Raw genomic sequence first — 15,648 nt, 5'->3', positions numbered from 1 at the left:
AATCAAAGGGGTCGTAACATGATCAGTCATGTACATTTTAATGCAATTACATTGCTGCTTTTTAATCCATGATTTCCTTTGTTAGTTGTAAATATATATTTCTATGATGCAGTGTCGAAAAATATCGAGAGTGCAAAAAAATCTTGTGTTTTAGATGAAGAACTACAAAACTGTAAAAAAAAAAATTTTTTAAAAGTTAACACTGGGAAAATATGTATGAAGAGACTTTTCTCTTCTCTTCTCTCCTTTTCTTTCCTTCCTTCCTTCACTCACTCACTCACCTCTGCTCTCTCTCTTCTCTCGGCAGGGCGTTGCTGAGAGACCCCGAGCTGGTTTCGTCTCTCGTCCAGCAGAATGTGAAGATGGCATGTTTGCTTCTCCCCGCAGGCACCGATGTGTTCCGCCGCTTCACGCCGGAGTCGCTGGCCGAGTGTGAGCGACTCAAGGCCGAGGCAGATGCCGAAGAGGCTCAGAGGAAAGCCCAGAACATTGAGATCCTTGAAGAGGACCTGCCCAAACCCTCCAAAGACCTGGAAGTTGGAAAATCCTTACCGTTTATCTATGGAGACCCTCCACCTGAGCTCCTTAACATCCCTCTGGAAGAGCTCGATCCCTACTACAAATCCAAGAAAGTCAGTCCTGGCTCCTCTGTGCACAATGCGTTTTCACAAAGCATGAGAAATAGCATATGACGTGGTTTTTACGGTTCCTTTTCTTCAGTACGTCCCTGTGAAAAAATCATTTTAGTGGGTGATTGACATGCGACGGCCCTACGTCCCCTGTGACAGCGGGACCCCTCGTTATTATTATTTTTTACAGTTAAAGGTTGTTTCTTTATTTAGTTACTTGTTTTTGTTTGTTTGTCTATCTATCTATCTACCTACCTACCTATCTACAGTGCCCTCCACTAATATTGGCACCCTTGGTGAATATGAGCAAAGAAGGCTGTGAAAAATTTTCATAAGTATTGACTAAAAGGGTGCCAATAATTGTTGCACACCTAGATTTAACAAAGATATATTTTTTTGTGATAAACCTGTGTTTTGTTTACAATTGTTTGAGATCCATGAGAGCGGAGTGTTTTTGTGAAAGATCAAAAGGTTAAACAATAAAGACAATTTTTCATAGCCTTCTTTGCTCATATTTACCAAGGGTGCCAATATTTGTGGAGGACACTCTATCTATCTATCTATCGATCTATCTATGTATAATATATTTATTTACTTTTGTGTGTTTGCTTGATTATTTATTAATCTATACGTACTTACCTATTTATGCATTTTTGTTTGCTTGCTTGCGTACTTATTTATTTATTTACTCATTTACATATTTTTGTGTCCTTCCTTCTTTCCTTACTTGGAATGTGTTTCTGAAAGGCCCCCTGCCCTGTGCTGTAGTGTTGTACACAGAAACATTCCCACGTTTTGTGTCCCCAGAGGGACTAACTGAGGAACACTTAGGGGTGCTAGATGTAACCTGTGTAAGGGCGTGTACTGCGTTAAGAAAACCTTTGTGTTAAACCTTTATGCAAATATCAGAGAAGCCTGGACAAATCGTATCATGTCAACATGACATCATATCCAGCGGTCACAGTCAGTTCCTCATGTCCCAGTGTCTTGCAAGTCTGAAAAAGAAAACCACTGTTCACGAAGTGTCTCATGTCTAATACAAGAGTATTAGAAGCAGGCAGCAGTCATTCACAGGCCTTTTACTGTTCCGACTTTTCCGGGAATCATGGTCAAAGTCTATAGCAGGGGTGTGACATCAGACAGCCAAGTCAAACACAGGCAGATCTATTACTCAAGGTCATAAACAAACAGAGCGTCCCAAACAAAATTTAAACATACCGTAATATCAGTCTGGAAAAACAATAAGCATGGAGCCAAAAATGAAATGTCATGAGGCTTAGCGAGCAAGTATTCAATATACAGACGTAAGATTTATACATAAACCTATACCACAGTGCCACAGAAGATTTTATAACGTAAACTAAATCACAGGTTTATATTCATGTGCTTGCTCTAATATCGTATTGTTTCTATAATAAAGATGAACTCAAAGAAAGGTGTACGGTGGACGTTCCATATAAAATAATCATCGCTGTATCTTTCTGAAGTTTTCTGTACGGAGTCTCCGGTGTCAGCGCTTTGTAACAATCAGAGATAAAGCTGTAAATTGACGAATTGAGGTTTCTCAGTGACATGACAAAAATGGTAAAAATGGTAAATGGCGCACTTATATAGCGCTTTACACTGTGTCTCATTCACACACCAATGGTAGCAGGAGCTGCCATGCAAGGCGCTAGCTTACCATCAGGAGCAACTTGGGGTTCAGCGTCTTGCCCAAGGACACTTTGACATGTGGAGTCACCCGGGCCAGGAACCAAACTACCAACCCTACGATTAGTGGACAACCCACTGAGCCACAGCCGCCCCAGTCAAGCTGCGTGTTCTTTTGTATGATTAACTTCAAGGGAGAGAAGAAACTTTGCACCAATACGTTATGAATACGAAATGTTTTGCACCAATACGGTAGCGGCGGTCTTGGGAGAGCTCTTTGCTTTTACCCATCGTGAGATGTTTCTTGTGTGACACCTCGGTAACGAAAAGCCTTTTTATAGACCATCGATTTACTAACCCAGCTGATATTAATCTGCACAGATAGGAGGTGTAATTACTTACGGATTCCTTGCCTTACCTTGCCTTGGAGAACTGCTTAATCTTAGCGTGTTCAGTACTTTTTTCCCGTGTCATTCCACTTTATATCACATAACTTTATTTACGGACTTTAATGTTGTGAATTCTTTATAGCTCCAGATTTCTTGAGTTAATACTGATGTCTCCATGGGAATAGCCTCATTGGAAATATAGGGGTTTCAATGCGTTTCATTGGTTGGCGAATCGCTGCGGCGTAAGAAAAATAAAACGCTTCAGGACATGCTGTTATAGGAAATGAATCAACCTCGAGGTGGTAAAATGAACACAGCTTCCTCACGCAACCCAGTAAAAACATCAAAAGTGTTCAGGACAGTTATGGCATGGTGAATGTCGGTCCATTTGAAATAAAAGACAGTTCCTTATCATGCTACGGTACGTGTTGCTGATCGTGTTAGATCTTTAGATTTTCATTTGATTTGATTAATGCTTTTTTTGCGTTTTGCAGACTTTCATCGTGATCAGCAAAGGGAATACAATCAACAGGTTCAACGTGGATCCAGCCTGTTACGTTCTCACCCCCTTCAACCCCATCCGCAGGGTTGCCATCCGAGTACTCATACACTCATATCCTTTGGATGCACGCAAGGTTTTAAGGGGTTATAAGGACGTCCCATTCACTTAGACAAATAACATTATGAGTAGAATCATTTCTAAATGGGTTCAGATAGTTGATAAATGTGTGTCTGTGAGATGGTGACTGATCAGCGAAGCTTGTCAGAGCTTCATGATCTATATCAGTGGCGGTACCCTGATATTATGTGCGAAAGAAAGTTAATCCTATTGAATTGTTTTTTTGTTTTTTTTTAATAAGTAATGTTAGCTAAGTTGAACATACAGTACGCTGATAGATTTGGTTTCACATTACCTTGCCAGAAAGCGCGAGCGCACTATCTGTGTATTTTCCGATGTTTTTTCATAGAGATGGGAAACCATCTGCTACGTCTTTTGGAATTTCTGCTCATTCTGCATCACATGTCACACTCGCAGGAAAGTGCTGTCTGGCATCTTTCGCGTACATGAGCTTTTCACATCTTTACTGAACACATTGAGCAATCATTCGCAGTACAGGTTGGAAAAAGTAAGTGAACCCTTGAATTGAGTAACTTGTAGACCCTCTTCTACCAGCGGTAGCCGCCTGGCACAATGACGAGGAGGAATCTGGGAGCGTTTCTCGCTAGAAAACCGTTTCAGTTCATCAATATATTGGGCTTTCTTGATCGAACAGCCCTCTTCAGGTCATGCCACAGCATCTGAATTGGGATAAGGTCAGGACTCTGACTCAGCCATTCCTAAACATGATTTACTTGTGTGCGTCGGGTCATTGTCTTGTTGCATCATCTAACCTCTATTAAGCTTGCGATCATGCGCGGTTCTCCCATGAGACATCGTGGTTTTGAATTGTTCCCTCAATGATTTCACGGTCTTGAGGCAGCAAAGCAGCTCTAAACCACGATGCTCCCTTCACCATGCTTCACAGTCGCAATGAGGTTTTTGTGTTAGCGTGCAGTGTTTGTTTTCCTCCAAACATAGCGTTGTGCATTCTTGCCAAAAAATGAACCTTTTGTCTCATCTGTCCACAAAACTTTTCCCATCACTGTTGTGGAACATCCCCATGCCACAGTGTTTTTTGTTGGATTTTTTTTTTTTTTTTTTTTTGGACAGCTGTGGCTTCCTTTATGGTGTTCGTCCATTAGTGTTTTCTGCAGGTCTTTTCCTGTCACCCTTGGGTTCTTTTTCTTTGCAGACCGCCGACTCCTAGGGAATTTCCTCCGTTTATAGACAGTGGATCTGATTCTGGATCGATGAACACGCAGGTCTTCAGAAATGCTTCTGTAGTCTTTTCCAGCGTTGTGCATTTCTGAGGTCCCGTGAAAGCTGTTGGGCTCAAAGCATGGCTCACGCTAATCAGTAGCCCTTGAGTTGAACAGATATGTCAGTAGCTAGACTTTGCGTGTCTTTATTTATTTAAAGGGCAAAGCACCTGTTCAACCCACACGTCCGATCTCATCTCCTTAATGTAAACGCCCGACTCCAATTAGCACAGCGGTTTACTTACTTTCCCAGCCTGTACTGTGAATGATTACTCAGTATGTTCGATAAAGACCCGAACACTGCGACTGCACGTGGGTTATCCGTTTAGTCAAATCGCATTTGTCTATAATTGTGACTTTGATTGAGACCACATTTTACGAGTGATCAATAAACCCCGGACATTCCAAAGTTCGCAAAGGTCACAGACTTTTTCTTGCAACTGTATCTAACTTCCCAGACAACAAGACTTTGGTACAGTGAGTGAATGGAGCTGTGGACATAACTTTATTGAGATAGCACACACACACCCACAGAGCTCCTTGACTGTTCAGTAAATTATTCAGCATGTTCATCATGGTGACGATCCTGTCCAATTGTGTGTTCATGACCATGAGCAACCCGCCAGAATGGAGCAAAATTATGGAGTGAGTCTCAACACGAGCAGCAACGAGCCTCCTTTATGACCATATTTATACATATAGACAATAACTACACCATAATGTATAGCACCGTTACCTTGGTAACTCATACACGACTGTGTTTTCTCACATGCTCAGTACACTCGCGTGACTCTTGTGTGTCAGGTACGTGTTTACGGGGATCTACACCTTCGAGGCTCTGATTAAAGTCTTGTCCAGAGGGTTCTGTATCGGAGACTTCACATTCCTTCGAGATCCATGGAACTGGCTGGATTTCATGGTGATCAGCATGGCGTGAGTATGAGATGTCATACATGGTACTGAAATAGTTTTGCAGGGCACACACACACACACACACACACACACACACACACACACACACACACACACACACACACACACACACACACACACACACAGCGGGAATTGACCACCAACCCTGGAGGTGTGAGACAAACGTGCTGACCACTAAACCACTGTGCCCCCATTTTTATAAATATATTTATACTACCATGATGACACACACACACACACACACACACACACACACACACACACACACACACACACACACACACACATATACTGTTGGTTTGTTTGCTTGCTTCATTCATTCCTTATTTTTTCTTTCTTTCTCACTTTTTCTTTCATTCTCCCTTTCACACTCTCTCCATATCAACCTTTGTTTGTTTGTTTGTTTGTTTGTTTGCTCAGTTGCTTCTTTCTTTCTTTCTTTCTGCTTATTTAATATTTTTCATCTTTTTTCTTTCTTGTTTTCTTCCTACAGTTCTCACGTTTTTCTTTCTTGTGATCAATCGTTTTTTTTTGTCACGTTCTTTCTCATCTCTCTCACTTACCAACCTTTATTTCTCTTTCTCTGTCCGTTTCTTTTTCTTGTAAACATCCCGATATTCACTATTAGAGTTTCTCTCTCTCTCTCTCTCTCTCTCTCTCTCTCTCTCTCTCTCCTAATTTTATGAGTCCATATTATACACTCCACAGTCCACTTTATTAGGAACACCTGCTGATTCGTGCTAGTATCCTCTTAGGCGTTCTTAATAACGTTGACAGTGTGTGTAAATATTCAGTATTTTCGTCGCAGTAGTCGCGTTAACCAAAAGCAGTATTCACTGCATGATTTAGGAACACGTAGAGCAAGTTTACACTCTGAATTGGAATCAGCGGTTGAAGGCTGTGATGAATGAGTTTGGATGTCCTGAGTGATTCTGGATCATGTGTGTCTGCAGGTACATCACTGAGTTTGTGGACTTGGGAAATGTCTCAGCTCTGAGGACCTTCCGTGTGCTTCGAGCCCTGAAAACAATCACCGTAATTCCTGGTGCGTCCTGGACCACAGTCCACATCACATCCTGAGCGCTATCATGAACGACCATGTCTAAGCATGTACAGCTGATGATTACCACAGAACTGTTCTCAGTTCTCAATTCTGATTGGTCAGAAGGCTTTCTCTAACAGCAGCTCTGACAGTAATGTAGCTGCGAATCACAGATTTCGATTAATGTGTATTAATATAAAGGCTAATACGTAGAAAGGCTTTGATTAAAAACGTGCGTCATCGTTGATATGGTGAAGTTTTCTGTGCAGAGATGTTTATTTAACATTTATGGGAGGAGTCTCCAGTGTCAGCACTTTGTACGGGCCAGAGGTAAAGCGTACCTTTAAGTTTTCAGACATGAGAAGAGAGAAATCAAGGCAGGAAAAGAAACCAAACAGAGAGAACGACTGTTTCTAGCTGCTATAATGCACGCGAGAGCAACCGAATAAAATGACAACGTTAGTAACAGTCGCATGATGGTCAGAACCCCCGTGTGTGCCGTGCAGGTCTGAAAACCATCGTCGGTGCGCTGATTCAGTCCGTGAAGAAGCTGGGAGACGTCATGATCCTCACCGTCTTCTGTCTCAGCGTTTTCGCGCTCATTGGCCTGCAGCTGTTCATGGGAATTCTGCGCAACAAGTGCATCCAGTGGCCTCCTGCAAGCATGAATGACACCATGGATACCAACAGCACTTTCGACTTTGAACAGTACTTCGACAATAATGGTAATTGGAGATCTAGATCTTATCTAAACAAGTTTAACATCAACGGTCCGCTTGTCCAGGCCATGTTTCGATAGAAGTATATTATTAAGTATAATATTATATTAATCTGACAGGTTTACCACGTGCTCATTTGTCACTTTCGAGAAGCTGATTGCGACTTCTTTGTTTTGCAGAGAATTACTACCACCTGGATGGTAGCTTAGATCCACTGCTGTGTGGAAACAGTTCGGATGCTGGGTGGGTTGGCCAGCCACGTATTTCCCCCTTCACTGGTTATTAAATGATACATAAAAATGGGACAATGATCTGGGAAAACCTACACTGTAAAACCGGATAAGTTCATTTAACTCAAAAAAGTCGAGGAAACTAATTACCTCAACATTTTTAAATCGATAAATCAATTTCTCTGAGCCAAATACACATCAATAGAGTTAATTGAGTTCATTTTTTGTTATATTTAAGTGTATTTGGATTAAAGAAATTGATTTATAAACGTAAAATTGTTGAGGTAATTAGTTTCCTCAAATTTTTTGAGTTAGGTGAACTTATCCGGTTTTACAGTGGATTAACGTTGGCATTTTCTGATATATATATATATATATATATATATATATATATATATATATATATATATATATATATATATACACACACAGTACTGTGCAGGTGCATACAAAGAAAGCTGTAGAGAAATAATGACTTCAAAATAATGAAATTTTTCCGTCACACTCGCGTCTTATTTCTGCAGAGAAACCCGGCAGCCTTCATTGTGTTTTTTTTCTCTGAAAGGTCTCTTACCTCTTAATACTCTGCTTTCTTTACTGGACTTGACAAGCTGGACCATCCATGTTGGCGCGAATCCGGTTCAGAGTGTCGTCTGAACACGTGCTTCAGCTGAGACGAGGAAAATCTGACATTTTGTGGCCAATATCGCATATGTGCATAAATTTAAATAGTGACCTGGAAATAGCTGAATGATAGTTGAATCCTGAATATTTCTTCGTCATTTAAACTCTTCGTCACCATTTTTTAAAATTCCGAAATGCTAAACCTTTCTGTTTATTTCCAGTTTAAATAATAATAAAAAACAACAACAACGACGACCTCCTCTTAGACTTTCGCACTCCACTGTAGTTGTGAAAACTGCAGTCTTCCCTGAACTGAAATACCTTCGTCTTTTTACGCAGATACGGCATTTTTTAACCCCGCTAAAAGTGAAAACAGAGAAAACCTAAAGAAAACGCACTTCTCGTTTTTCAACAGCTTGATGAAAGTGTGTGAGGAAATCCTACTTAGCTAATGAGGTTTCAGACATCTTTAGGTAGACTGAGTGGTTTTAACAGTTAAACTGCATCTGTACCTGATGTTATCTTTGCAGGAACGTAGCCTAGATGATTATTCCCAAAATGGAAGTAATTTAAATAAAAAACATTTCCACGCTATTTAAAATACATTGTTGCAGGAAAAATACCGATTGAACTGATTTCACGTCAGCCACAGCGACAGATGATGGGTTTTCCCAGACCGCCACACGTACATGATGCTTTACAGAGGTGTGCGTAAACAGAAACTGCGGTACTTTGTGGATTAAAGTACTGAAATAATAATAAAAAACTTAATAAGAGTACTGAAAGTATCTAAAGAAATAAAATCCTGAGTGTGTACAGTATTTATTTATTCATTGTTAAATCCCCTGGTGGCTTTTGTGTGTAACTGAGCTGTTGACTATAATACTGACAGGCGATGTCCCGAGGGATACGTGTGTATGAAAGCAGGGAGGAATCCGAATTATGGATACACCAGCTATGACAGCTTCGGGTGGGCCTTCCTTGCCCTCTTCCGCCTCATGACACAAGACTTCTGGGAAAACCTGTTCCAGTTGGTTTGTACATTCACGATTTTTTGAGTCTTATATGCTAATATGCACACATTATTCAGCTCACCTGTATCTTTTCTGTCGCCTTGTCATGCTTCACTAATGGAGCTGTGCGGTTACTAAGTAAGTACCGAACCATTTTCACATTTACTGTAAAAGCCTGGGCACATGAGTGAAAACTCACGTCAGAGAACAGAGAGAGATAGTCACCCTTAAGGAAGAATCGCGTACATTTCACGTGTGATTATGCGAGCAGTATGTACTCACACATGGAAAAATAACCTGAACATCTGAGTATTTGACTCTGTTATGCCCTAAAATTGGGAATAATGTGGATATAAATAAATACTGATAATAAATAAAATAAATAAATAAAAATCTGTAAACCAACATGCCTCACATGTAAAAAAAAAAATTAACGTGAAAATAAATGAATCATAAAAAAGAAAATTACACGTGAAAAACTAAACCACATGCCTTACAGTACATGTAATAAATAATTAAATAAATAAACTAACGCGTGAAAAAAATGGACTGTGTGTGAAAACACGAGCACAAATAAAAGCACATGTCCTACATTATAAAATGTTTTAAAAAAAGAGTCTATTTTAAAAAAAATGACGTGAAAATATTACTGTGGTGGACTTTGCAGAACAAACACCTGAGAAAATCTGATTCTAAAAAATTCTGATGCAAACTGTCTGGAGATCGCCAGCTGATGCCGTCTTGCGTATTTCAGACTCTCCGGGCAGCAGGGAAGACCTACATGATCTTCTTCGTAGTCATCATCTTCTTAGGCTCCTTTTACCTGATCAACCTGATTTTGGCGGTGGTGGCAATGGCGTATGCGGAGCAGAACGAAGCCAATATGGCTGAAGCTAAAGAGAAGGAGGAGGAGTATGCCAAGATCATGGAGCAGCTCAAAAAGCAATCTGAGGCAAGCGTGCTCTCTCATTACGCCTTTAGTTTCATTCACTGTTTTCCTAATCAGCACTGCGTGCATGAAGCTTGCACTAAAGAGCATTCCCAATGGCGATTCACGACTGAGAAGATGTTTTTAGTTATTAATTCATGATTCAGGGAGTTTATCTTCACACACACAATGAAGTTCGTGGTCTGCATGTCGTTGTGGATGCTGCAGTAGAAAATAAATAAATGATAAATCCTAATAACAGTGTGTAATTGTGCAAATCTGGAATGAGAGAAACATTCTTTTGCATGAAAACAGGAAAAATAATATAATTACCCAGATGAATAAGTTTACCATAAAATCATCACACGCTAAAACATGTTGAATATATGTGTTGGTTAAGGTACGTGTTTGCATATATGAAATGCAATGCTTTAATATTATACAAATAAAGCTATTTTATTTTTAACGACAGTCCAATCTAAGTGTTTCATTTGTCCGAGCAGCTGAAAAAAGCGATGGTGAAAGAAAGCACGACATCGCTCTCGAGCGAAAAGAAACACGACGGCGGCACTGAGTATGATGAGAATCATGAAGAGCATGGCACTGCCCTAAAACACAGAGAGGTACTGTAATGCACGTACACCAATGAATCCATCTGGGATTTTACTACATGACGCCTGTATTAAATTCAGTATTCATTTCAGACCTGTATTGGATTCTGATTGGTCAAAAGGTGTTGATGAGTTCTCTCTTAGGAGACGTATATTTAACATTTAATGGAAAGGGTCTCTAGTGTAACAGTCAGTAAGAACGACAAACTTGTTGGATGTTCCACAATCTTAAATCTAACTATAAATGGATAAAAAGTGCAATGTATCCTTTAATAAATTTTTCTCCAATAACATAGCATAGGTTTCATCCCATACTTGTATTCATAAAGGTTCAACTGATCGACTGCAGTGTCAATAGCTTAAAAAATCTAATGATTGCTGTAGATCGATATTTAATGCTTTCAGTGCTGCCGAAGAGTTACAGTCCGATTTTATTCCTTTTCTGCTGTGTCTAAAGTCTACCGAGGTGTCCAAATTAAATGGATCCAAAGGAAGTATGGACTTAATAGAACTACCTGGCCAGCACAACAGGAAAGCCAGTGCAGTGAGTGCTGCAAGCCATACACTAGAAGGTGAAGTCTTTAGTTTATTCATGAGTGATTCGACAAATTTAATAGAATAATGAACAACTAGATTATATGTATTGTAACCGTGGGTTAAACGTAGGTCTTGTTGAATGTTTCAGTTGTTTGCAATGAAATAAGACGTTAATATCCTGTTTATACCTACTTATTATATTTTCAGAATTAGAAGAGTTGGAAAGACCATGTCCACCTTGCTGGTACAAGTTTGCAGACATTTTCCTAAAGTGGGACTGCTGTGCACCATGGATCAGATTCAAAAAATGGGTGTACTTTATTGTGATGGATCCTTTTGTGGACTTGGGCATCACCATCTGCATCGTACTAAACACGGTGTTTATGGCCATGGAACATTATCCGATGACTCCTGAGTTCGAACATGTGTTGTCTGTTGGGAATTTGGTAAGGCACTAGATACAAACCTACACGATATTTCACTGGTTTATTAGGCTTGCGTCTTCTAAATTGCCCTTGAATAAAACCCACTAAGCTAGGAGCATGTCTTTCTAGGTGTTCACGGGCATCTTCACGGCTGAGATGGTCCTCAAACTCATAGCGATGGACCCATACTACTACTTCCAGGTCGGCTGGAATATATTCGACAGCATCATCGTGACCATGAGTCTTGTGGAACTCGGCTTGGCTAATGTACAAGGGCTGTCTGTGCTCCGGTCCTTCCGACTTGTAAGTAATTGTTTCTCCGCTTACCAGAAATATATGTAAACAGATGCATAAGAGAATTGCAGAGAGTTCAGCTTATCAGTTTTTGCTAATGAGGGTTGTTCATAGATTGTCTTCCTGCAATGGCTTGAGTGTATGCCAGCTCTGCTACTATACTGAATATTAAAGTTAAGATGATGGAAGCCTTATTGCTTCTCGTACCCAAACATCTGAGATTGGACACTCATTACACTATTTCATGTAAAATAAAAGCATGGAAGCAAGAATGAAGAATTTGACCTACAATCGACGGACGTTTTAGTTGGACATGTCACATTGGAGCACAGCAAACCTATTGGAGGACTTCACACCTTTGTTTTGGTAAATAGCTGACATCACACTAACTGATTCTTCTCAGAGTTCATAGGATGCATAGATCATAGCCTTTTCTTTTATGTAATATCTCTTATTTATTGGCAAATTCAGTTCATCAAAGAAAGAGCAAACATATGAATGCCAAAAGAAGCATGAAACTGGGAAGAATCATCTAGTGTGGTATTGGCATTTCTGGAGAAAAATTGGAGAGTTTTTGCACTTTGCCCTTTTATTATGTTTATGCGTGAAGCAATAGGCCCAAGCTGCTTTATTTTTTGAGTGACTGAGTTTACAAAAGCTTGCAATACTCAGCTTCCAATGTGCTGGAATGTGCACTTAGTGCTTGTGTGCTTTTGAACCAATTTCTATTTGAATAACCTATTACATAAAGCAGGAAATACTGCTGAAATTATTTTGCCTGAGTAGGTAACATATGATTATATCGTTGCATGTCCATGTAAGAAAGGGGGGAAAAAAAGGGTGTAACACATGGCAGCCAGAATGGGTCAGGATCATGAGCCTGGGTCAGAGCTTGAGACTGACTAGGTGTGAGGGCCTGAGAGAAATTGTAAAAGAGAAAAGGGACAGTATATACAAAGAGAGACCAAAACTCAGGCATGATGGGTGATGCAGGGACAGAATCTATAAGAGATACTGGTATTGGGGCAGAAAGGGTAGGGCAGGGACAGGATCTATAAGAGATGCTGGTATTGGGGCAGAATGGGTAGTGCAGGGACAGGATCTATAAGAGATGCTGGTATCGGGGCAGAATGGGTGATGCAGGGACAGGATCTATAAGAGATGCTGGTATCAGGGCAGAATGGGTAGTGCAGGGACAGGATCTATAAGAGATGCTGGTATTGGGGGAGAATGGGTGATGCAGGGACAGGATCTATAGGAGATGCTGGTATCGGGGCAGAATGGGTAGTGCAGGGACAGGATCTATGAGGCAGATGATACCCGGGGCAGAATGGAAGACGGAGGGGCAAGATCTTGGGAAACAGGCCTGATTCAAATTGTGAAACAGTGCCACAGCAGCATATTGACAAGAGTCATGATTGACCAGAGAGACCAACACAGAATGGATGATGCAGTAGCAGCATTGATCAGAGAGATTAACACTGCGGCATGATGAATAATACAGGGCCAGGATTAATGTATGATCAACACTTGTGCATAATGCATGATGCAATGACCCTGACTGATGCAAGAGACCAAACTGGGGCATAATGTGTGATGCTGCACCAGAATTGATGAGATTGAACAACACAGGGGCATGTTGGGTGATGCAGGGGTAGGTTTGAGGAGAGAGATTGACAGTGTTGCAGGATCGGTAGTGCAGGAAGTGGAATGAGGACAGACATTGACACTGGGGGCCAATAGATAGTGCAGGACTGACAAGAGACTGAGAAAAGACAACAAGGCAGCTTATACTATTTAATCTTAGGATTAAGTACCTCGGCTGCTATGGAATCGCTTGCCTTAACCAGACAGACACGGGCATGGGTTTGTCAGAGAAATCCATGTGTATGGAACTATTGCTCCTTTATTTGGGAGAGCAGGATCCCTGGAAGCCATCAAGAGAGCCGGATTTTTAAGGATGGGTGGGGAAAGTGACAGTTGGCTGAGAGGCCATCTTGCTGTTTCTTGCTGTCTCCCTGAACTTTAACCTGGGGTCTACAGCCTAACACTCCCACAACAAAGCTAGTAGCTAGTAGGCCAGATGATCTGCTGATAATTGCTTTTTAGCAAGCTTCACTGTCGCTGATAGCTGAAGCTAGGTAACAAGAAACCATCTCTCTCACTGTGAAAATCTCACAGCAAATCACTGTTCAGGCAGTATACCCAACATATACTCAGTATGCACTGGGAACAAAACCCTTGCAGTACCATCAGAAATATAGACACGTCGTTAGACAGACCAGCTGTATCAGCTTGATCTACTTGAATGGAGTGAGACAAGACATCTCACTGCTTCTCCTCAAACTCCTGCTTTTGACTCAGTAGCTCTGTTATTAAATCCACAGTCTTCTATAGCGCAGGGAAGGAAGAGAATGGCAGATGTAATCCCACAGTGTATTTCTCAAGGGTAAAATCAAGCATCATTGTCATCATCCATCAAATCTTAGGCAGAAGCTATAAAAAGGCAACAAATTAATCATCCTACAAACCTAGTTCTAAAACACCCCATTCACTAATCACAATAAGGATCTTGTGGCTAATGCATTTAGAAAGTGTGTGAATTCAGAAGCACTTTACTTTTTAGCCATGGCTTCCAGTTGACTCATGACAGCTGACTCATGGCTTCAGCTAACCCTCGCACTGACGTTTGTTGCCAACCTGTTGTGTGATTGTAACCTTCTATGTTGTGTTATATGCAGTGTTATACACAGTGTACAAATACACTGTGGTATTTGTACACACATGCAGGATACAAACGTTTTTATTCATTGACGCTCATAAATGTTTTATCAGAATGTACATATGTGTTGCTGCAGTATTTTTATACTTTATAAATGGTATACTTGATATATATGATTTTTGGACCAATTCCCAGTCATTGTATCCAATAGACTCTTGTCTGGATGAAGACTTTGGTAGTGCAGAATGGCGTGGTGGTGTGTTAGTGTTAGCATAGACCATGATCGATATAGCTATCTATATCTATCATGATAGACATAGAGATAATTCTTGAGTGGGTCACATGAATTTTACAGTGAGTAAAATAATAAATGTGCCACAAGTAGGCTATTACATAAACTCCTCCCTCAGGATTTATTATAAGCAGTGGCTGAATTATTATCCAAATATTGCAGTGTTTCTACCATCTCCAAAGGATTATTTTCACTGCTACTTAAGTGATGTACCATCCCACTACAAATCGTCGTTTCTTGATGGTTCTTGTAAAGCTAACTATTATATAATCATGTTGTGACTAATATTTAATACAGATGCGTGTCTTCAAGTTGGCAAAGTCATGGCCTACCCTGAACATGCTGATTAAGATCATTGGTAACTCTGTGGGTGCCCTGGGAAACCTGACCCTCGTCCTGGGCATCATCGTCTTCATCTTCGCTGTGGTGGGCATGCAGCTGTTTGGGAAGAGCTACAAGGACTGTGTTTGTAAAATCTCTCAAGATTGTGAATTGCCACGTTGGCACATGACAGACTTCTTCCACTCCTTCCTAATTGTGTTTCGGATCCTGTGTGGCGAGTGGATTGAAACCATGTGGGACTGCATGGAAGTGGCAGGCCAGTCCATGTGCATTATCGTCTTCATGATGGTCATGGTGATTGGAAACCTGGTGGTGAGTATCGCCTCAGTCATGTACTTACAACAGGGTCTGTCTGAATTTTTTGTCGTCTAGATCCATGGTTCTTGATTTAGGGTCCGGGAGCCCTGA

At 40.7% G+C, this 15,648-nt stretch overlaps 1 protein-coding gene across 3 annotated transcripts in view; it reads left to right on the top strand.

The window, feature by feature from the left end:
- scn4ab (sodium channel, voltage-gated, type IV, alpha, b) overlaps nt 1-15,648 on the top strand; it is a 55,034-nt gene that overhangs the window by 24,285 nt on the left and 15,101 nt on the right. For all 3 annotated transcript variants that reach the window (XM_053684044.1, XM_053684043.1, XM_053684042.1), the window contains exons 2-15: nt 308-632; nt 3,163-3,283; nt 5,086-5,173; nt 5,333-5,461; nt 6,415-6,506; nt 7,010-7,228; nt 7,402-7,465; nt 8,969-9,110; nt 9,844-10,041; nt 10,521-10,640; nt 11,086-11,200; nt 11,373-11,611; nt 11,720-11,893; nt 15,196-15,552. In XM_053684044.1, coding sequence (XP_053540019.1) covers nt 363-632; nt 3,163-3,283; nt 5,086-5,173; nt 5,333-5,461; nt 6,415-6,506; nt 7,010-7,228; nt 7,402-7,465; nt 8,969-9,110; nt 9,844-10,041; nt 10,521-10,640; nt 11,086-11,200; nt 11,373-11,611; nt 11,720-11,893; nt 15,196-15,552 — 2,328 coding nt within the window. In that variant the 5' untranslated portion in view covers nt 308-362. The remainder of the gene's footprint in view (nt 1-307; nt 633-3,162; nt 3,284-5,085; nt 5,174-5,332; nt 5,462-6,414; nt 6,507-7,009; nt 7,229-7,401; nt 7,466-8,968; nt 9,111-9,843; nt 10,042-10,520; nt 10,641-11,085; nt 11,201-11,372; nt 11,612-11,719; nt 11,894-15,195; nt 15,553-15,648) is intronic.

This window comes from Ictalurus punctatus, chromosome 12, assembly GCF_001660625.3.
Source record: "Ictalurus punctatus breed USDA103 chromosome 12, Coco_2.0, whole genome shotgun sequence".
Classification (NCBI taxonomy): domain Eukaryota; kingdom Metazoa; phylum Chordata; class Actinopteri; order Siluriformes; family Ictaluridae; genus Ictalurus; species Ictalurus punctatus.
The sequence above is the reverse complement of the archived record's forward strand: the minus strand, read 5'-3'. Positions and strand labels throughout refer to the sequence as shown.